The following is a 25231-nucleotide window of genomic DNA, read 5'->3' as shown; positions in this document are numbered from 1 at the left end:
AAATTGTAATATCTCGAACATATTACACGTGGAAAGAGATACAACTTGCTCCAACTCATTATGCAGGAAAAGATTCAAGGAAAAAGAAGCATAGGGAGCCGCAGAATATCGTGGCTGCGCAACCCGAGAGAATGGTACGGATGTACATCAAACGAACTTTTCAGAGCAGACGTCTCCAAAGTCCGAATAGCTATGATGATTGCTGACTTCCGTCGCGAAGATGGCACTTGAAGAAGAAGATATATGGGGTCTTCTTCTTCTTCTTCTTCTTCTTAGCCTTCTATCGTTCCATGAAGAAGCCTGAGCCACATACTTCCAATGTGTTCCCGCTATTCTTTTTATGTCATCCACCCATCTTATCTTGGTCTTCCTCTTGGTGGTCTATCTTTGTAAGGTCTCCAATGTTGACGTTCCAACGTTGGTTTTTCTATCACGGCCCAAACCAGCATTGCTAAATCTCAGACGGTGCAAACATACGTCCTTATTTTAAATAATAGTCTTTTCAAGTCCGTCCCTGTTCGATATAATCGGAGTCCTTGCATAGTGCATGTGAGTGCAAAATATTTTGGTGCACTTTACATATGTCGTTATTTGGTGTAGTTAGGGACCTGCTATTCTAATGGTAATATTTTTTGTTGTGGGGATTTAAAACGAATCTAGCGGATAATGGGTTTTTGATACTTGATTGAATATATGGATACATCAAGAAAGTGTTTAATTATTTTAATGGAAAACTTTGCTGCAACTCAGATATATACCTACCACCCTTAACAAATATCAATAATCAATAACAAATCTAATTTAAGTAACCATAAAAATTTATTGAAGGACTAAGTATAAGTGAAAAACTAAAAGTAAAAAATACAATAATGAATAGGTGCAAATGTTATATCTCGACAGTAAAAGATGTAGGTAAGGTTGAGCTTCTGACTAACAAGAAGAAACAAATGCAAATGAAGAGCTAAGACTTTTTAAAACTACTGACTATACTTAACCAGAAAGATTCACATTACCTACATGCATTCTAATATCAAATAGAGCAAATGCAAAAAAATTCCGATCATCTGTTAATTTCATTAATAAGTCATTTGCTTAATTCTAAAAAACATTAAGTACTTAATAACCGTGTTTACAGAAAGTTCAAACTTAATCTTAGCGAGACACAGTTGGGACTCATAAAAGGCACTATAGAAGCTCTGTTTGCTCTAAATGTTCCTAAAAGTGATGCTTGGACGTCAATCAAGTAGTGATATTGAAAAAGTAACTATTCATTACAAAGTACTTTTCGAATACCGAAAGTAACGATTACTATACAAAGAGGCAAATCGTTACTTTGATTACTCTGATTACTTCGTTACTTCGTACCAATCGTATCAGAGTGAGTAACGACTATTGTATCTACTTTGATTACTCTGATTACTTCGTACCAATCGTATCAGAGCGAGTAACTACTATTGTATCTACTTTTATTACTTTGATTACTCTGATTACTTCGTTACGTCGTACCAATCGTATTAGAGCGAGTAACGACTGTTGTATCTACCATGATTACTTTGATTACTCTGATTACTTCGTTACTTCGTTCCAATCGTATTAGAGCGAGTAACGACTGTTGTATCTACTTTGATTACTCTGATTACTTCGTACCAATCGTATTTTTTCTCGATATCGATATTTTCAATAATATCGAGGCAAACGTATCGACAATACAGGAGTATTGTATTGATTTCAGATAGTGAGTATCGTATCGACATTAATATTGCTAAGGTATGTATTGTATCGGTATCGAATTGGTTTTCGATAAGATATCAATACAATATCGATATTTTTATCGAATATCGTGAAACTCTACTTAGAGCTCTCTGATTAGCTTATTGCAGTGAATCACTTCGCATGATTCTTGTGTATTGTCAAAGCTTTTTGTATGACTTAGCTTTCGTAACAATTTTCTTCCACTCATTTCCATACGTGCATAATTCCCTCCAGTTTCTCACTTTCAGGATTTTGATGTCCCTCATAACCTGGTCCTCCCATCTCTCTCTGGGTCTTCACCTTGGTCTTTCAGTTTCTGGTTTCCATCTGGTGATCTTCTTAATCAGTAGGTCGTTTTTCCGTCTCTCTTTTAGTGATTGAAAAAGTATCGATTCGTTACAAAGTACTCGTTACTTACGAATACCGAAAGTAATGATTACTATACAGCGAGGCAAATCGTTACTTTGATTACTCTGATTACTTCGTTACTTCTTACCAATCGTATCAGAGCGAGTAACGACTATTGTATCTACTTTGATTAAGTACTTTGATTACTCTGATTACTCCGTTACTTCATACCAATCGTATTAGAGCGAGTAACGACTATTGCATCTACTTTGATTACTCTGATTACTTCGTACCAATCGTATTAGAGCGAGTAACGACTGTTGTATCCACTTTGATTACTCTGATTACTTCGTACCAATCGTATTAGAGCGAGTAACGACTATTGCATCTACTTTGATTACTCTGATTACTTCGTACCAATCGTATTAGAGCTAGTAACGACTGTTGTATCTACCATGATTACTTTGATTACTCTGATTACTTCGTTACTTCGTACCAATCGTATTAGAGCGAGTAACGACTATTATATCTACTTTGATTACTCTGATTACTTCGCACCTCGTACCTACTGAGAAATACGATTTTCGATATGATTACCGGTACTCAAATACAAAAGTAACAAAAGTAATCATAGTAATCAAAGTAACGAATACTGTAAATGATTACTTGTGATAACGGAATACATATCCAATATACCTACCCACTGAGAAATACGATTTTCGATATGATTACCCTGGCCTTCAGCACTTAATTTTTACCATGCGTTGAAAGGGAATCCTTCACGATTTCTTAAATGATGAGTACACCGTTTATCAAAAAACCTATGATTTATCGACCTATAAACTCTTATTCCACCATTGCCATATGATTGAAACACTTTTTCATCTAAAATGCAACATTAGACCAAAAAGTTGCCCTCGCGGTTTATGAATCCATTAGAAAATGCAACTCGCCTCCTCTTATGATCCTGTCAAAATAGGTTTCCTTACAGCTGCACAATTTATTAATACACTTGCTTTAATCCTTCTACGTACAGCGCGGACGTTTCCCGGAAACACTGCGCTGTCTCTTCGCTAGCTTCTCGAGCTGTGGCAAAAGGAGCTTATCTCAGATAATCTACTGACACCTCATCTTGTTGCTATGTGGAGATCTTCTGCCCTCTTGAACTACCCAACCGTGCTATAGAGTGAAAGTGACCCCATCTATGTGTGATTTTGCATATGCACATTTGGTTCACGTTCAAATCTGCAGCAACTTACCTCAGTGAGCAACCTTCATCGAGTTTGGCAATTGCTCTTGTTTTTTGCGCATCATGCAAATGTAATCTAGGCATTTTGAACCTGATTAATAGCTTTTTATTTTATTTTTCATAGTGGTCTACTATGGTCTAACAAGGTGAATCTGGACACAAAATTAACAATCTACAGAACAATTGCGGAACCTATTATAAATTATGGAGCAGAGTGTTGGCAACTCACAGGAAGTAGTGGAGATGGATTAATTACGTAGAGCATGCAGGGTATCTAGATTATAACTCGTACCAAATGAGGAAATAAGACGACGGACAAAGAGTGTATATTCCACGGTTGACCATATAGAAACAAAGAAATTGCTATGGTATGGTCATCTTATGAGGATGTCAGAGGAAATATGGCCAAAAAGAGCATTAAATTACACACCCATAAATAGAAAAAGAAGAGGAAGGTCTACAGAAACATGGAAGAAAGGCATAGAACAGTATATGGCAGATATAGCTATTGAAGAGAACGAATGGGTGCATGGGTGGATAGAAAACGTTGGCGAGCGAAATGTGGGATGCGGAGGGGACTGTAGGAACTCCACTGCTTATATTCTTTTTCTCATGATCATCTTTCAGTGCGTCACAGTTTTTCGATTTCTTTCTAACGCATTAAATTGTATGTGACAGAAAAAAAGGCACGTCGGTGATTACATTTCGTCGGTGACATGTATAACATTTATTCTAGTTATTCTAGTTGTCGGTAGATGGCTCCATAATAAAAAAAAATATTTTTTTTTAATTAGATAATAATATTACAAATATAATATGTATAATTTATAAGACTATACAAATCAAAGAAAATACCATTTTATAAATGCAAGAAATACATTTGATTTGTTTTTATTCCAAATTGAAAATAAAATGTGACAACTGTCAGATTTAACTAAAATGTCATGTTAGAATAAATGTCATAAATGTGTATTATCACGGACTTACCCTTTTTCCTATCATTTGTTACGCACTGAAAAATGATCATGAAAAGGACAATATATGTTTTATTTTCAATACGCGTTTAATTTTTGAGAAGCACTTTGACATTTAACAAATCCGTATAGACCAGGGCGCATCTGTAAAAATATTAGTACATTTGGACGTTGAGAGGTGACTCAAATTTTTTTGCAGAAATTGCTTGAAAATAAATCAAATAATAATATTTGAGTTATCCTCTCTCTCAAAAAGGTCCGGAACATTGTTTAAATAATCAAAATGTCAAAAAATTAAGGAAAAATTCGATTTTTTTCTTGGTTTTTTCATTATAACTTTAAAAGTATTCATTTCCGAGGAAAGTTGTACTGACATCAAAGTTGCGTAATTAAATTTCCAACAATATAGAATTAGTTAAAAATTTAAGAAATAGTCACCCTTGTTGCAAAATAGCAATAATTGTGAAAAAAACATACAAAAACAAGTATTCGCATTTTACGTTTTTCAACCATTTATGCTACACTTAGGACCTTCATATTTCACCCTGAAAAATTTTATGATACAGTAAAACAATACTGTAAATTTCATTAAGATCGGTTCAATAGATTTTGCAAAATAAATTTTGCAATCCAGCTTTCGTAAAAAAAATTCATTTTTTCAAAATGTTACAGGACTGAAAATAAAGCAGATAGCAAGTTGAAAAATTTTTTGCATATGGAAGTGTACTGTACCTTTCATTTGCAATTTTGTAAAATTAAAATCGTTTAACACCACGGCCTCAGGAATTTTTTTAAATAAACATTAATTATTGGTGCTACGCGCAGGACAGCGGATAGGTTGCTCTGATTGGGCATTCCAATGACCTTTGATAATGATTGATCCATTTTAATTTTTATGACATCTCGATATAAATAAATAAATTTGTTTATTGCAAAATAAAAACACATACTCTTTCCTTTAAAATAACCCTTTTATTAGCAAAAACTTTCTTTGTTCATATATTTTAACTTAAATAATAAAAGTTTATTATTTTTATACATATGCAATTGTTTAAACAATATTCCACAAACAATAATAAAATTAGTTTGATTTTTGTGGAATTAAAAAATTAAAATACAACAAAATATAGAGTAAGAAAATAATATATTAGATAAAGATTGGAAGAAATTTTGGTGGAAATCAACCTGTGTGAATTGAACACCGCTGTCCTGGGCGTAGCACCAAAAATTATTGTTTATTTCAAAAATTTTCTGACGCCGTGGTAATTAATCGATTTTAATTTTGAAAATTGCAAATGAAAGGTACAGTACACTTCTATAAGCAAAAAAAAATTCAACTTGCTATATGCTTTATTTTCAGTCCTGTAACATTTTGAAAAAATGAATTTTTTTTGCGAAAGCTGTATTGCAAAATTTATTTTGCAAAATCTATTGAACCGATCTTAATGAAATTTACAGTATTATTTTACTGTATCATAAAGTTTTTCTGGGTAAAATATGAAGGTCCTAAGTGTAGCATAAATGGTTGAAAAACGTAAAATGCGAATACTTGTTTTTGTATGGTTTTTTCGCAATTACTGCTATTTTGTAACTAGGGTAACTATTTTTTAAATTTTTAACCAATTCTATATTGTAGTAAATTGAATTACGCAACTTTTATGTCAGTACAACTTTTCTCGGAAATGAATACTTTTAAAGTTATAATCAAAAAACGAAGAAAAAAATCGAATTTTTCCTTCAATTCTTGACATTTTGATTATTTAAACAATGTTCCGGACCTTTTTGAGAGGGAGGATAACTCAAATATTATTATTTGATTTATTTTCAAGAAATTTCTGGAAAAAAATTTGAGTCACCTCTCAACGTACATCTCAAAACAGATCCGCCCTGGACTAGTAGGACACTGCGATTCTACAGTAGGTACCTATTACAATGTAGACATCAAGGTGTAAACTATTCAGTGAGCGCAGCTGTATAATATGCAGGTACAACTAAATTAAAATAAACCTATTTTATTATAATTTCAGTAATACAACATACCTAAAACATAAAACACTCACAGATTATAGTCGATTTGACATGATTCGCTGAAACATACACTTCCTCAAAATAATTTTATTTTTTTTTTGTCCAATTTCTGTTTAGTTCAGAAACTTATTATTTTTATGAGGAAATTGATTTCAGTGAATCATCTCAAGTCGACAACATACTATGAAAATTAAAACAGTGTTTTGTCTTATGTGATATGATAAAATATTGGTCTGAAGCTATTTTCTTGTGAAATCTTAATGCAATTTACTATTTTTGTTGGGAATAACCACAATTTTACTTTAAAATAAGTTTGACGTTTCGATTTCAACTTCGTAAATTGTTCTCAAAATACAAAACATTAATAAATTTTGTTTGTTGTTACCTGGTAAAAACTTCTTTCAATAATTTAATTTTATCTGACTCATTCATATTGATATGTAATTCAAACAAATATTGCCTACACATTTTAAAGTAGACGACTTTAAAATTATGTCAATATTTTTGAGTTGCGTTCCTGGGGGCGACTTTATTGGAAGAAAGATCATTCGATTACATAAAATTAACATATTAACTCATAAATACCCGTTAAAAAATAATTATAGCATGTGATTTATCTTTAAAAAGACAATGAACAAAAAAGAACGAAGAATTGAATTTATACAATGCCTTGCGGATGCGAGCATTTTTATTTAGGTGAAACATCAAGATCATTAAACGTTAGAATAAGTGAACATCAATCATCAAAAATAGAGAACTTGATAGATCTCAAATATGTAAAAACGCATGGGAAAATAAACAAAGGGTTCAATGCAAAGAAATAGATGATAAAAAGAGAAAAATCAAAGAGGCGATTCTAATTATGTTAAGTGAAACCAATTGCGTAGCGAATTCATCGGTAGAATGTAGTAGGATTTACTAAGAGATATAGAAAATACCATTGTAAGTCAATAACATATCGAGGACTCATATGCCACATAGCCACCTACGTCATTTATGTTTTAAAATAATGTAAATATAAGAGTTTGGTGTTAATATTCAGAGTAAACTAAATGTAAGACCAAATACCATGTTGGGACAATAGAGGTTTTTTCCTGGATTTCCTGATGATTTACTACGGGATCACTAACAGGATAATAATTTTACTGTCAACATTGCATGTGGTTGTCTTTTTAAAGGCAAATCACATAGTATGATTTTTCTGTTTGATAATGATTTCCGAAGTGGAAATTTTAAAGTAAAATTGTGGCCTAATCCCAACAAAATATTAAATTGTGTGATAAAATAATTATAACATTAAAGTTTAGTAGCAAATACTAATAAAACTTAAATTTTGATTAATATTAAAACATTTATATACGCCAGTCAAGGGGAGCAAGGAGCAAGACTAGGATATTACCTCCGAATTATATCCTACTGCATGTATTTTAATGAAATTTTGGGCCTAGCCTCTACTTATCTCCTAATTCAAAGTCTACCCTATGCCGATGTGTGCTTTTATCTTGGGGGTGGTTCCCACCCCTTCTTAGGGGTGGAAATTTTTTGGTTAAAAATACCACGGAATTCGCTAGAGAACCTAATTTTAAGCAAAAACTGTTCTATAATTTTTTTTGAAAACTCAATACTTTTTGAGATATTCGTGGTTGAAAATTGGCCATTTTCATTGAAATATAATGCCTTTCGAACGGTTTTTTGCGAATACCTTAAAAACTATGCATCTAACTAAAAAAACTATATTTGCATATATGCATTTTTGTAGGTAATAAAAAAAGCAAAAAACACTTGCCTTAATAAATCTTCTAGTTATAATACAAAAAGAGATATGGTAGGTGAAAATAGTTTGTTTTTTGGTACATTCTCAAATTGGTGTATTCAACTTGAAATAACAGAGAAACGGTCGATTTTAGGTTTATAATGCTACTAATACCTTTTGTAGTGCTTGAAAAGACCTTTAAAATGAGCTATATTAAAGGTCCATTACATTAAAACTAAGCGAGATATGCTGCAAACAAAATTGATAACTAATGTATTTTAAGAAAAAATGAGAAGTAATTTTAACCCCCATCCACCAAAATGTAAATGCATGGTTTTTCTTCTACAATAATACCTTTTATTATAGTGTTATTTCTATGTTCAAAAATTGAACATAGAAATGAATGGTTTAAAATGAATGGTTTTTGAAAAAAAAGATCAAATTATAGAGCGCATTTTTAAATTTTCTTAAAAATCTTCCTTTCTCTCCGTGTAACTTGAAAATGATAAGAGATACAGTAATGAAAAATAAAAAGGAAATTTTTATCTGAAAAAGCCCTACATTTTTGTGTGGTATCTTTTTTTCGCATCTCTTATCTTTTTCGAGTTACATGGAGGAAAAGGAAGATTTTAAAGAAAATTTAAAAATGCGCTCTATAATTTGATCTTATTTTTTTCAAAAACCATTCATTTTAATCCAGCCCAACTTTTTGAAAATAGAAATAACACTATAATAAAACGTATTGTAGAAGGAAAACGATGTATTTAAATTCTGATGGATGAGGGGTTAAATATAATATATACTTCTCATTTCTTCTTCAAATACATTATAGTCATTAACTTTTTTGCAGAATATCTCGCTTAGTTTGCATGTAATCGACAATTAGTATTGCTCATTTTAAAGGTCTTTTTAAGCATTACAAAAGTTAGTACTATTATAAACTAGTACTAATAGTATAGTAAATTAGTATCATTATACACCTAAAATCGACAGTTTCTCTGTTATTTCAAGATAAATACACCGATTTGAGCATGCAGCAAAAAAAAACAAACTCTTCTTACCTACCATATCCCTCTTTGTATTTAACTAGAAGATTTATGAAGGAACTAATCTCTTTATTTTTTATAACCTACAGAAACATTTTATATAGTTTTTTTGTTAGATGCATAGTTTTTAAGGTATTCGCAAAAATCCGTCCGAAAAGGTGTCATTTTTCAATGAAAATGGCAAATTTTCAACCACGAACAACTCAAAAAGCATTGAGTTTTCGAAAAATAATCATAGAACAGTTTTTGCTTAAAATTAGGTTCTCTAGCCTTTTCCGTGGTTATTTTAACCAAAGCATTTTTCACCCCCGAGAAGGGGTGGTAACCACCCCCAAGATAAAAGCGCACATCGGAATAGGGTAGACTTTGTTTCCTGAGCTATTTCCTACTTACTGTGAAAATATCAAGTAAATCGATGTAGTAAGATGGAATTCGGAGCCAAATACCCTCATTGACTCCCCTATTAGACATATTTATACATTAATAATATAATTAATATATATTTTTGTTTAATTCTGTTTAATAAAAATATACCTATCATTTGGCAGGATATATTTGATTTAGAAAATATTAAAATGATTTTAGAAAATATTAAAATATATTGAGTAGGTACTACGCATCTTGAAAATAGTTAAGGTACTTACCGTTTGGATGACAAGGATGTTGCTCCGGTGAGCAAGGCTGATGTAACGAATTTAACATCGGAAGAGGCTGAGGTTGTGAAACTGAACAGTCCATGTTGTCTTCCGACGGATCACTATAACTATTGTTGACACTCAATTTTTAACTACTTTTTTGCTTTAGACCAATTTCTCTAAATTATAATACGTATTTATAGATATTATTTTGTTTAAATATTGAATTTTTGTTATAAACAATATGAATTCATTGCAATAAAAATTATATAAATAACTTTTTCAAGAACAATGGCATGTCTCGTTATAATGAAAAGGTAAGTTTGGAAATAGAATTAGGTATGATTGGTGGACGATGTTGATCAAAAGGTACGATATCAAGAAATGAGCGATTACACGTTTATCAGGGTGGTGTATCATCTATGTGGGGCGGGATCAGACCTCGCCACCCCGTGTTTAACTTCTGCTGTACGCGACTGCGCCCTACTTTGACATCATGCTACCCCAGTCGCGTTGCTTCAACCCCTTTTTTGGTCCGATGATGTCGATGTACTAGACTGTGATATTTTTCTCCTCCTGCTCTCTCCTCTCTCGTTCGACTGAAGGATTAAGGATGGGTTAAAGGACTCACGATGTGCTTTTTATTTGATATCTTTATACAGGGTAGCCAAAAATGTCAATATTGCATTTCAAGCCAATACAAAGATAAAAGTAGTGTAACAGATAGTTTTAGTTTTCAATTAAAAGCAAGGAAAAAATGATAGGTATATACAGTGTGTTTGCGTAAGTTGGAACCATATGGGAAACTTTTTTATTATCAATATTACGAAAAAAGTTATTCTTCATAAAAAGCTCTGCATGGTCTAATAAACCCAAAAATGCAACGATGAGATATCAAAGTTTATAAATCTTATACGAGGTATGTCAAAAATATGAATTTCACTGTGAAGTATCTTTATATAATAGGTATTTCACAGTATTGAAAATTGTTATTAGGGAGCCTTCAAGTATTACGTAACGCGATTTTTGAAGATTTTTGACCCCCCTCCCCTCCTACGTAACGCACTGTAATGGGCGTTTAACTATTGCGTAACGCAATTTAAATTTTTGAAGATTTTTAACCCCCCCCCCCCCCAACCTGCGTTAAGTAATATTTGAACGCTTCCTTATAAAAGGTTGTTTGAAATTAAAACTATGTTTTAATATGCAATTATATCTTTCTAATTGAAAAAAAAATGGCAATTTTTTCTCAAATAACTTATACCCAACATACTTTTTATTTATTACAAATACAGTGGAACCCCTAGAACTCGGCCACCGATAACCCGGAAGTCCGGCTAACCCGGACCGATTTTCATCAGACAAAACAAACATTTTTTCAGTTTGACCGAGTTTTTTACCAAGAAATGAACAATACTGTATACAATTGTATGTAATTTAGATGTACTGTGCATATGTATTTCATGTTTTTTACAATTATAATGGAGTTTATCTGTAAGTATGCTATATTTTATTAATTTTTGTCATATTCTCTGGCTAACCTGGATTTTCGATGACTTATTGAGGTTCTATACATATGAATGATAATGATATGATAACCCGTTTATTAATAACCTCCAATCGCCAATCGATTTTGCCAATGGATACGGCCCTTTTGCTTTCTTGATCCGGCCCGTTGAAAAATCCCGCAAGTTTTTTTTAAGAGCATAGGCACAATGCTTTTAAATGCATTTATTTTTTTCGAGTCCTGAGAAAATTATACTGCCGAGGGCAGAAAGTCCCTGAAAACTTCTACAATGCTTATTTTAGTAAGACGCAGGGGTAAAAAAAAATTAGTGTGATTTTTAATTTCAAATATCTCATTCAAAAGAAAGTTTGTGTTTATTCTAAGGGACTTTTGGCCCTCGGTAATAATGTAATCTTTCATTCTGTGTTTAAATTTTTCAAAAATATTTATTAGTTTTCTCAGGATTCGAAAAAAAGGAATGCATTTAATTAAAGGAATGCATTGGTCCGAAATTTTGCGCTTTATGCATACCAGGACCCTTTTCCTTCGATTTAACCCTTCATAATCAGCTGCTGCAACAACTTACAACAACGTACTTATCATTTATTAGTATGTGCCCTTTGTCCTTATTGTCTTTCTGCCTCTAATGCTGGTCAAAGTTCTCTGTTCCTTTTCCATTATGTGCAACACCATTTCGTTCGTAATATGATCAGTCCATGGTATTTTCAAAATTCTCCTGCACTCAACGAAAAAGGTACGTAATATCAATAAAAATGTTAATTCAGACAACAAACGCAATACTTAAAATTTGTCCAATTCTTGGTTTTATTTGGACAACAAAACGATGTTCATCAATTCATTATTTTCGTTCGTTGAGCCAATGTATTACGTTTATTGAATGGATGAACATTCATTAGGTATGTATACCATAATATCACTTTATTGGTATTACGAACTCTGTTCACTGAGTCAACGAACACTATTTATTGATATTACGAACTCTGTTCACTGAGTCAACGAACACTATTTATTGAAACAACAACGTCGTTAATTGACCGACGAAGACTATTCGTTGTGTCAATAACAGTGTTATTTCTCCTAACTTATTTCGTTTATTTCTACAATTATTTCCGTTTATTGTTACAATTAATTCCGTTCATTAGCACAATAAATACGGTTTTTCTTACAAGCAATTATATTCATTCTTACAATCAGTTTCGTTTATTCCTACTATGAACGTATTTTATATTAATAATTACTGAATGCAATAGCTCAATGTATGATATTAATTGATTAATAATAATTTTTTAAATCACCCTTTTTTGTCCTTAACCTAAAGGACTTTACACTGTGTGATTTTTCATATGATTTCACTTACAGTGTACTGGAATAAGTGTTACACTCACCCACCCCCTTATTAACTTATTTATTTTTAGCACATAAGCAAAACGCTCGGACAGGTCGATTTATAAAATAATCAAAGTATATTATAACGTCAATGTTTCGAACTTTACACGATCCCTCTTCAGGTGACAGGCGCGGCGTAACGTTGATTTTTTTAAATTGGAAAGTACGTCATGTGACAGCTTATTTAAAAGCGTTTGAAATAGTGATTCCAAAAATGTATAACACTTTAATCCTTTTTGAGAGCGCAGGTGCAAAATTTCGATCCAATTTTTTTTTAAACGCATTCATTTTTTTTGGAATTCTGAGAAAACTAATAAGTATTTTTCAAAAATTTAAACGGAGAATAAAATATTACATTATTACCGAGGGCAGAAAGTCCCTTAGAATAAACAAAAAGTTTCTGTTGAATGGTATGCCTGTTTGAAATTAAAAATCGTACTAAATTTTCTCTTTTTCACCCCTGTGACTTATTAAAATAATCATTATAGAGGATCTCAGGGACTTCAGACCCTCGATAATACTGTAATATTTTATTTTGCATTTAAATTTTCAAAAATAATAATTAGTTTTCTCAGGATTCGAAAAAAATGAATACATTTAAAAAGAATTCGACCGAAATTTCACGATAATAGACACACAAAAACTTCTACTACGGACTACACTTGAAAACGAAATGCAATTATTATTCGGCACTTCGGTAACACAGAGAAGCTAAGGGTATCACGATAAGGAAAAGCCGTTAACTTTCAAATGGTCAAGCAAAACATTTATTGTCTCAACAACTACGATTATTGTCACAATGATGTCACAATGAACGCATTGATTGTGGGTATTAAATGCAGTAGTAGATTGATTAATGCATTCGTTGTCACAACAATCAATTTACATCTATTCAATAATCATATATTACTCTATATTAACAACATTTGTACATTGTTTTAATGAAATCTGTACGTTGTCACGATAAACCAAGGTAATTGCTTGTCATCTACGAAATCAAGAACGTGAGTTGCTGCCAGAATTAACAGTATTTATTAAATACACGAAACTAAGTTAATGGCTGAATAAATTGAGTGTTATTGATTAATGTACTCTAGTTATCCTCACAATTATTATTCAATCATTGTGACAATAACCAAATACATTCGTCAATGTCTAAAAGTACGTTGAAACAACAAATTAAATTGTTGTGACAACGAAATACTATTCAGTAATCACTGTTAATCAATATTACGAACTAAATTTTTTTGAGTGTAAAAAGCCAAATCTCAAAAGCTTCCTGCTTTCTCATTAGCATATTACAATCCAATAAAGAAGAATAAAACGGACATAACATTTTTATTATCATCCCGGTTTTTTATAGGGTTCTCCGCCTTCCGGTTCCCAGTTTCCAGCTTCGTCAGTCGTTGCATTCGCCAGGGTGAACGTTTCTTTCCGACATTGTCTTCTGAATGCCACCCAGCCAGGATGGTTTCGGCTTTCCTCTCTTCCTTCTTTCCTTGGCGTTAATTTTAAAATTTGTTTTGGCAGCCTGTCGTCGTCCACTTTTTCTACATGACCATACTAGATCAGTTGACACCTTTGAATTTCGACTATGATGGTTGACTTGACATACCATTTTACCATCCGATATCAGATTTGCAGATTGAATCTTTGGTTGCTCAGAAATTTCCTCATCTTCAAAAAGGCTGCTCTTGAATTTCTGAATTTCACTTTTTATCTGGATCCCTGTTATGGCTTAATATAATGGACACATTAATATAATGAGCATATTAAAAATTTCGTAATTTTGCCGAGAACAAATTGTTCGCATGTACACACAAGTAAGACAATTTATTATTACTATTATTTATTATTAACAGTCAAATGTATTAGTACTTATGTCAAAAAACTTTCTTGGACAGAGAAAAACCTCCACCAAAAACATTAGCGTGTGCGCAGCGTACATACTGGGTATAGGTTTTCGGCCCGGTAGACATTTTGAAAATTTCATTTTGGCCCGCGCTTAAAAGTATTTGCCCACCCCTGAGTTAGAGCATACCTCAAGAAATAAAACTGATTTGGTGCCAACTTGCACTTTTACCCTGTTGGTGAATACCACCCCTTCCCGCAGGTGAAAACAATTTTATTAAAAATAACCCCACAAATCGATAGAGGGACAAATTCTAAGTAAAATTTGTTATGTCATGTTATTAAAATAAATCAATACTTTTTGAGTTATTAAAGATCAAAGATTTGTCTATTTCAGAGCATATGCGTGAAGTAACGGATGATAAAAAGAACATATTAATTAATTGTACGTCAGTAAAATATTATTTTTATATTATTTCGATATTTAATTGAACTTTTTCTATCAATATAAACTGAATACCTATGTCCAGAAACTGGTGGTGTTCAATAATGTGTACATTCGACATATTTGAATACACTTTTGCTAAATTTATAATATCGAAATGATAGAAAAATAATACACTCACCGGCAGAGAAAACGGGCACCCCAAAAATGGGTCATTTTTAATGTCTTGTATTTCCTAAACCTGATGTCCGATTTAAGTAATTTTTTTAATATGTTATAGCCTTATTCTTTATCAATATCGCTGTAATAATATTGTTGCTAGACAAGTACATTGTCATTGCATACAGGGTGTACGAATCAAACTGTGTTTTTTTCTCAAACTTTGGAACGCCCTGTGGAATGTTCTAGCTTTTATAAAATACTAAAATTAAAACCCAACTATAGCCACAGATTTTCTTAACATTCTGTTTTTTTATTCATTCGCTTATGTTGGATAATAAAAAAGTTAGGCACTTTAACAACTAGGTACCCCTGTTTTTCGTTAATACAGGGTGTTTTTAAATAAGTACGGCAAACTTTAAGGGGTAATTCTGCATGATAAAATAATGACAGTTTGCTTTATAAAAGTATGCCCGCAAATGCTTCGTTTCCGAGATAGGGGGTGTTGAAATTGTTCTTACAAACTGACGATTTATTTATTTCTCTAAAACGGTTTGTGATATGCAAATGAAATTTGGTAGATTTTAAGAGGTAGTTATTGCGCATTTTTTGGCATACAATTAAGAATTTTATATTCACCATTGGCGTGCATACGGGTATAAATATTTTAGATATATCCCGTATGCACGCCAATGGTGAATATAAAATTCTCAATTGTATGCCAAAAAATGCGCAATAACTAGCTCTTAATGTCTACCAAATTTCATTTGCATATCACAAACCGTTTTAGAGCAATAAATAAATCGTCAGTTTGTAAGAACAATTTCAACACCCCCTATCTCAGAAATGAAGTATTTGCGGGCATAAGTTTATAAAGCAAACTGTCATTATCTTATCATGCAGAATTACCCCTTAAAGCTTGCCGTACTTATTGAAAAACACCCTGTATTGACGAAAAACAGGGGTAGTTGTTAAAGTGCCTAACTTTTTTATTATCCAACATAAGCGAATGAATAAAAAAACAGAATGTTAAGAAAATCTGTGGCTATAGTTGGGTTTTAATTTTAGTATTTTATAAAAGCTAGAACATTCCACAGGGTGTTCCAAAGTTTGAGAAAAAAACACAGTTTGATTCGTACACCCTGTATACAATGACAATGTACCTGTCTAGCAACAATATTATTACAGTGATATTGATAAAGAATAAGGCTATAAGATATTAAAAAAATTACTTAAATCGGACATCAGGTTTAGGAAATACAAGACATTAAAAATGACCCATTTTTTGGGGTGCCCGTTTTCTCTGCCGGTGGGTGTATTTTAGTAACATAAAATTAATTAAAATGTTCTTTTTATCATCCGTAACTTCACGCATGTACTCTTAAACAGACAAATCTTTGATCTTTAATAACTCAAAGAATATTGATTTATTTTAAAACATGATAAAACAAATTTTACTTATAATTTGTCCCTCTATCGATTTGTGGGGTTATTTTTAATAAAATAGTTTTCACCCCCGAGAAGGGGTCGTATCCACCCCAGGGTGCAAGTGCAAGTTGGCACCAAATCATTTTTATTTCTTGGGGTATGCTCTAACTAGTTACAAATTCTCATGCAAGTCGATGGAGGTTTAACAAAATAGGAGGTGAAAACCTTTAAAGACTACACTAACTTTCCCCTTTCATCCCTTATTGCCAGTTGTGTCATGGTGCGGGAACGCGCGGGAACGCCGTTCCGGCACTGGTTAAGAAAAGAAAAAAAAATAAATAGAGAATTTAGGTTTTGTAAACAAAAATTAGCAGTGCGTTCCGCCGTTCCGCCACTGCTAATTTTGCCATGACACCACTGCTGCTCCTTCCTGTATACAGGGGCGTAACAGAGGCCCCCGCAGCATGAAGCTTGCGGTGGGGCCCCAATCGATCAGGGGCCCCATCTTGTCGTCTGATATTATGTAAAAATCTGTTATTGTTATATTATTTTACGTTGTTTGTTTAAATTTAAAAGCGTCAATTAAATAGGCGTATTCAGCAAGTGAATCATCTTATATCTAGAAACTTAATCCTTTCCGGTGTCCCGAACTTTTATGGTGACGACAATAAACTATAATGCTTTGTACGTGACTATTGAAAGATTTGAGAATTGCAATTTGCCGAATTTTAGAACAATATCTCTAAATCTAGAAATAGGTTTTCTCTTTAATCTTTACCTATGTTTAGTATTTCGATACAATTATCCAGAGGCGTAACAGAGGCCCCCGCTGCATGAAGCTTACAGGGTGTGTGGGGGGCCATATGTCAGGGACCCCATCTTGTCGTCTAATATAAATATGTAAAAATGTATTATATTATTCGCATACATACGATTTTTAAGCAGTGCAGTATTGAAAATAAAGTTGCCCATCCGAATTAATAAAATTGTAGATATATTCGCTGATAGTAGTGCACGAAGAAAGTTGTTCATCTCATAGAATAATACTATGTACTAGTGTAATTATTTAGTAATTTGTGTTCTATTTTATTCTATACCAATAAAGATGAAAAGTGTAAGTCGTCATAAACAATGCATGAATACACTAATAGCGCAGTAAATGACAGTTTTGGAGTGAAATTATCAGCGTCACGACAGACGTATTTGCTTGACAATTTGGATTTAAGTTCTAGTTACACTCCACTTCAAAGTTGGACTTATGCCGTTGGTTGCTTTTACTTCGGGGAGTGACACCCCTTCTCGGGGTGAAAAACATACGTTTAAAATAAGTCTGGAAATGTATAAATTGACTAATTATAAGCAACTTTTGTTCTATACAGTTTCTTTATCTATGTTAATACTTTTCAAGTCATTTGCGAGTGAAAATATTTATTTTTCAACAAAATAACCACGTCCTCAGACAGGTTTTTCGCAAATAACTCAAAAATAAGTAATTTATCGAATTAAAGATTAGATAGAAAAAAATATTTGTGCAAAAATGTAGCTTATAAGATAAAAAAAAATTGTGTACTTAATCATGAAGTCTATCGACACAGTAAAAGCACAGTTGAAGCTCATGAAAAATTGTTCTTATTCGTCCAATTCCAAACCGAATATCTCAACCTGAAATAACCAAAAAATGAAGCACTTTTCGGGAAAAACTAATTAAAACTTTTTTTTTGTTTAAAAAAAGCTTTATTTTTATTTTTTATAACAGCTTCTAGCACCAAAACTATACGAGTTACGCTCAAAATAAAGTTGGCCCTATTTTTGGTAAAAAAAATCGTAAAAATCTCCCCTATTTCACACCCCAAATAAAATTTATCGTTAGCTTTACCATTTACTTTAAATATTTATTGTTTATATGAACTGTAAGTTTGACCGGTTCGAAGTTCTTATTTTTAAAAACATTTGGTTTCATAGCAAAAAAAGTTTTTTTATTTTTTCAAAATAACCTAAAAAGTATTAGTGATACGAAAAATCTCAAAGAGTAAAAAATGTAGGTTTTGCTTTTATAAATATTTTGGCTTTATTTTGTTTTTCTGTAAGACAAAAATTGGTTAAGATATGGCTGTTTAAAATTTGCATATACTTGTGATTAATGACTCGTTCAAGCCCTTTCACCTAGAACCCTTTCAAAAATAAGCACTTTGAACCAGTGAAACTTACAGGTCATATAAAAAAGTTAAGTAGTTTTTAATGCGATAATGATTAGTTTCATTTGGTGTGCTAAATAGGGGGAGATTTTCACAATTTTTTTGCCCAAAAATGGGACTAACTGTATTTTGAACGTAACTGGCTTAGTTTTGATGCTAGAAACTTTTGTAAAAAATAAAAATAAAGCTTATTTAAACACTTTAAAAAAGTTCTTATGAGTTTTTCCCGAAAAGTATTTAATTTTTTGGTTATTTCACGTTGAAATATTCGATTTGGAATTTGACGAATAAGAAAAACTTTTCATGGGCTACAACTTTTCTTTTACTGAATTGATAAACTTCATTTTTGTTTCATTATTTTATAAGCTACATTTTTGCTAACAATATTTTTTTAGATCAAATACTTACTCTTTGAACTATTTCCGACTAAAAACGTGTTTTTTTGCTAAACACATTTTTACTCATAAATAACTCGATAAGTCTGGAGTTGACCACTTTGGTGGTGTCACTGAAAATTACACGGTATCGCCATATTTTACGTTCATTTACTGGGTGTAACACATATAGGTATTTGTTACACATGTCGCATTTAGTAACTTTTTAAAGGAGCCTCATTTCCAATTCTGCGGGGTGGCCCCGACGGAGTTTGTTACGCCATTGCCTGTATACACTGAGGTGTCAGCCTAATAGAGGTCATAATTATTATCAATATACAATAGACACATTTCACATGCTCCATAGACTCCATATTACTTATGACGAGGATTTTTCGGCTCTAGCTCTTAGACTACAAGAACAGATTCAGAAACTTATTGCAAGTAGGTATGCCTATACTAAATTCACAATAAAGATGCACTATTTAGAAATAAACCAGGGGCGTAGCTACCGCCGTATCAGCCGTATCAATTATACGGGGCCCCCGACATTCAGGGGCCCCAGCGCGGTATGTCAAAACAAAATCCCATTTAAAAAAATTGAACAATTATTTCACTATTAAAACGCTTCGGAATTTCACGGTTTCACTATTAAAAATGGAATCTTTATAAAGTGCTAGTGAAAAGTCCGTACCCCCCTCGTATCTTTTGAATGGTTATACTTGGTTATACCTATGATAGTGAAATTTCGAGGGGGGAAATAAACGGACGTAAGATTCTTAACTAGTCATGACAGGTGACGTAATTATGACAGATGACTTTACAGCGCCACTGTGAGAGATAATTTTAAATGGGATCTTATAGCAAGTGATACCTCGTTTAAAAGGTATTGAAAATACCTATTCATTCATACTAATTTTGTTTGAGTTTAAATTAATTTTGATGAAGAAATGAAGTAAATATAAAATTGTAGTTTCGCATTTAATTAATAAAAATTCAAAATTCCGTATATGATTACTTGTCCAAAAAGGTTGACGTTGACGTAAAAACTACTAGAGAATTGAAAAACGTCAACTTTTTTGACAAAAAAACATAGGCGGACATTTTAATTTTTATTAATTAAATGCGAAACTACAATATTATATTTATTTAATTTATTCACCAAAATCAAAATCAACTAAAACTCAAAAAAAAATTAGTATGACTGAATAGGTATTTTGAATACCTTTCAAATGAGGTATCACTTGCCATAAGGTCCCATTTAAAATTATCGGTCACAGTGGCTCTGTAACGTCATCTGTCACTATTACGTCACCTGTCATGACTAGTTAAGAAGCTTACATCCGTTTATTTCCTCCCTCCAAATTTTTATTATAGGTATAACCGTTCAAAAGATACGAGGGGGTACGGACTTTTGACTAGCACTGTATATATTTATATAAATTATATTTATCTATTCTCTATTCTCTGCCGCTAGCCGTTATTCCATAACAACAGAGATTTTTTTGTTTTCAAGCTACCTTTCATTGTCCATTCACCGTTGGCTGTGTGTGAGACATTGTATAATGTATAATGCCAAATTACAATATTTGTAATCACTTTACCTTCGAATTTTTGAAACAGTGTGTATTGTTTGGGTATATTTTCGTGTAATCTGTTCTTTATCTATAAATTGTATTTATGTATAATATCTATTTGCCAGCCGCACGCCGCTATACCATAGGACAGACCTTCTTTGTTTAAGCTTATTTTCAATGTCCATTCACCCTTGGCTTGAAAAAACTGAATCTGTTTTCAAACAATGACTCTCAATCATTCAAATCTATTGTTTGACTTTGATTTATTAGAGTTTATTAGGTTTAATATTATTATCATCTATTGGGTGTTATACGCAGATCTTAGTAGTTCCTAATGTTCTATTATGTAATTTGCAATTTATTTAAATTTTGCAATAGATTGTTTTGTTTTTTTTCGACTCTTTGTAAGCTTTGTCCATAAAATTGTAAAATTTTCAGTGACAATAAAGCTTATTCCTATTCTATTCAAGCGTTTTTGCTTCTTTTGTTGAACATTTTTTTAGCAATATTTTATATCAGCCGTGAAAAGGGCCCCGCGACAAACTTTGATATGTGGCCCCTGTGGGGCTAGCTACACCACTGAAATAAACAAACCAAGATACGTTGAATGCGTTACTAGAAGCACTCTCGAATCATGATTTACAATGTACCTATAAACTTTGTAAATCATGATTAGGGATTTGCAATGTAGTATGTAGGTAGGTATATACATTTTAAATCATAATTTCGGAGTGCTCCTTGTAACATTCAACGTGTCTTGGTTTATTTCTAGTGCATCTTTATTGTGATTTTAGTATAGGCGTATTGAAATCCTCCCAGGGAGGTAATGCGATACTAAACTTAAGTAAAGAACAGCCAACTGTGGAAAATTAAAATTTATTATTTGTTCTTTTGTTTAATTTCTCGAACAATGTTAATTTTTTTGCCTTACTTTAGTAGATAGCTAGGTAGATACCTACTTTCTTTTTGGTTGCCTAATTACTTTTTGAGTGTTTTAAATAAACGATTTCTATTATTAATGTTTACTTCCTCCCCATTTAAACCTACAGGATTAAATAAAACATATCTACCTACCTACAAGACAAAGTGCAAGTGTCCGAATTTTTTTGACCGAATACAAGTGTATTTTTTGCTACTTTTACCTGTCAAACATGGTCGATAAATAAAGTTTGTCTTTAACATATTTGTCTCTTATATATTTCGAACTTTGACACGTGTATCATAAATATTATTTTATCTAATAATGTTCAATTGTTGAACAGTGGATTTAATTTTTATTGTATTAAAAAAGTTTTTATTTTAATTACTTATATCCCGTAAAATCGTAGTGCAATAACTTCGCTGAAAGCATTATTGGCAATTTCATTAAGAACTGACAGAATCAATCTAGTTAACATGGAATAATTTGCACACATGAATCAGATTAGGTATAATATCTAATGTATTCAGAAATACATATTTTCACAGATTAAATTGTGTAAAATTGTTTTTTTTTTCTTTCGACTATTGATTCTATTTAATACACACGGCCTTGGTATACATTCCAAAGCTTTAGACATCAAATAAAGATAATCTTCACCCTTGATTAAATAAAGTTTCCTTCTTCATGACTGAATCAGCATAGCAACCCCGACAAAAGTCAGTCACAGTCTATCCTCCACTTTGATTCATGAACAGTGGCGGCTGGCAGATCAGCACGTTCATTGGTGCAATTGCGCTAATCCCATTGGTCTGTGTTGGTCTTTCAGCGTATTGGCGCCCCACTCCTCACATTGCCCTGGATGACCTCTGCCCTCGGGGTTATTTGTCACCACCAGTGCATGTCAGAGCTATCGGGGATGAGAGCTCTATCGGAACGTTTGATGACGGTGTATCGATTTGTCTCCGGCAAGGGTGGAAGGGGCGGAGGGTGGATGTGGATGCTCAGGACATGGGGGTTGCAGGGGTGCCAAGTTCTTTACTTGAAATTCGTATTACATTGCTGAATAAGTTAAAATATAATTTATTATCTATAAGCAGCGCGATACGATTATAAAATATTAAATCATATCATATTAGGTAACTGAATATCTACTTAGTTCTAATTCTAAGTAAAAATATCTACGGCCTGACGATGTACAGTATGTCCCACTAAGTTAGAATCAAGGGCGGTCATATATCTTAATTCAGGGGGGGGGCATTTTGTACAATTAGATATTAGCTCTCAATTTCAATACAGACACAAAACGCAGAATGGGATGTTTTATATATTGAAAAGAGAAAATAACAATAACTCGAATGAAATGAAATTATAAACAAAAAACTAATACTCTACATGACGAACTCTATGTTTCGGCTCACTCCACTTTTAGCGAAACGTTCTATTATATTGTCTTCGTTAATAACAATGTCCTTGTGGACATGCATTAGTGCAAGGCCAGTTAACCGTTCTTCACCCATATTGGCCCTCAGCCAACTCTTAAGTCTTCTCAGTCCTGAAAAACTCCTCTCTGCAGATGCAACACTTACTGGAAGAGTACACAATATTTTTAAAATTTTATTAATGGATACATCATTTCATCACATTGTATGAGAGCATTTAGATCATCGCTCGGAATTTCCGATTCTTTGCTGTGTTTCCATCTCATTTTCCATAAATGTAGCTCTGCAATAAAAGTTGACTTCAGCACGTCTCTAACTGTCTCAAACAAACTTCCATATTTTGCAATCAAAATTTCTACGGCGGAATGGATGTCATCTTCATTTGAATGAATTAATATAGCAGGAACACAAATTTGCAGATTAAATACATCCATGGTTTCTTGCTGGAAACGACACTCAATGTCGGAAATGATACTTTCAAGTAAAGGAATATATATCGTTATTCGAAAGTATTCTGTGGAGGAATGAATATCTGGATTAGGTCGATTTTTCATGAATTTATTCACTCTTGGAATACATAAATCTATATTCAAATTTTCTAGACATGGCATTATTTCTTTAAGCAAAGCATTGAAATTTGTTTCTGCGTTGTTGCGTTTGTCTTTCAAAACAAGCAGCGTATTTAGAACAGCATTCTGTGTAGAGCTTATAGCCAAATTTTTTGTTTGCAATAATTTGCTCAGAGGTAACGTTATTGCCAGTACTTCATTTAGACAAAACAAATGATAATAAAGCTGCAATTTGATGAGATCGCAAGTATATGCGTCCTAGCTTTACTGGAAGATTCTCTTTCGTTCCATCCGGAAATCAAATTCAAAGCTTGCAAAATTTTTTCAATCGATGCTTTAAACTGCAGAACGGAGTCGTGCCGTTCTACCCATCGCGTTTCACACAATCCAGAGAGCTGATCACCCAATGTTTGTTTGAGGACATAATTGCGTTTAGAAGAGGCTTTGAAAAAAGATATTATTTCGTTCATTACCCCTACAGCATTTCTCACACATTGAACGTTTGATGATTTCGACAAACTCAAATTTAAAGCATGATTGAAACATGGACATCGTACAGCTATATTCATTTCTTTTTGAATTTCTTGGACGGCTCCTTGTTGTTTTGATGTCATTACGCTGCATCCGTCTGTACAAATTCCTACACAATTTTCCAATGGTAAACGAAATTTTTGAACTTGTTTTATCACTGATTTTCCTAAAATAGTACCATTCAAAACCGGTTCCAACGTATCGGGACTGAGCTCATAGTTCTCAGAATGACAATCTATGAATGACACAAAATCCTCCCGCACGTTGTTACCTTCTAAGTATCTAATAACAATCGACATTTGGGAAACATGTGCTATGTCAGTAGTTTCGTCAAACATAATGCTGTAATATTTAGCATCACTAATTTTTTTCACGATAACAGACAAAATTTCGTCTTTACAACATTCAATCAACTCATTTTGCGTTCTTTTGCTAATATATGTGGCACGTACCGACGTGTTTCTTAAATGCTCTTCTAAAGTTTTGTCTCCTGCTTCGATTCTGAATCGAAGAAGCTCTCGGAAGTTTCCCTCATTATTTGTCACATTGCTTTCTTCTAACAATGGCCCGTCATCTCTATGGCCACGGAAAGGTATACATTGTTTGGCTAAAAAAATTATAGATCGAATGATTGGTTTGAGTCGATTTCGATTATCCTCTATCTGCCTGGCTCGAGCACTATCTATCAAATTTCTTATATCTAAAGATCGGTTTTCGTAACATTTTATAAAATTATCGCTCGATAAAACCGCTTCAATGTGATATCGATTTGTATTATGTTTATCTAGCACACCATCCATTCCAAATAATTTTGCAAATTTTGTAACTGGTGTGGTAACCAAACTTTGCAAACTTGTTGCTTTATTTTTACCACCTGAATTTGCGAAGATAGCACAGTGCTTACAAAAAAGTCCTTTCTTCAAGTCCGAAAACGCAATCCAGTTATATTTTTGGAGATGATCGTATCTCAAGTACCGCTTAACTAACTTGTTATTTTTGTTATGTTCAGAAAATGGAAATGAGTAGTTTTTTTCCGGAACCC

The 25231-nt window shown here is 32.6% G+C and overlaps 1 protein-coding gene across 1 annotated transcript in view; it reads right to left on the bottom strand.

The window, feature by feature from the left end:
• LOC126880400 (photoreceptor-specific nuclear receptor) overlaps positions 1-10076 on the bottom strand; it is a 171868-nt gene extending 161792 nt beyond the window's left edge. The window contains exon 1 of the mRNA XM_050644238.1: positions 9795-10076. Coding sequence (XP_050500195.1) covers positions 9795-9888 — 94 coding nt within the window. The 5' untranslated portion in view covers positions 9889-10076. The remainder of the gene's footprint in view (positions 1-9794) is intronic.
• Between the last annotated feature and the right edge of the window lie 15155 nt (positions 10077-25231).

The sequence above is a fragment of the Diabrotica virgifera genome, chromosome 2 (assembly GCF_917563875.1).
Source record: "Diabrotica virgifera virgifera chromosome 2, PGI_DIABVI_V3a".
Lineage (NCBI taxonomy): Eukaryota > Metazoa > Arthropoda > Insecta > Coleoptera > Chrysomelidae > Diabrotica > Diabrotica virgifera.
Note: the sequence above shows the minus strand (reverse complement) of the source record. Positions and strands in the feature narration are given on the sequence as shown.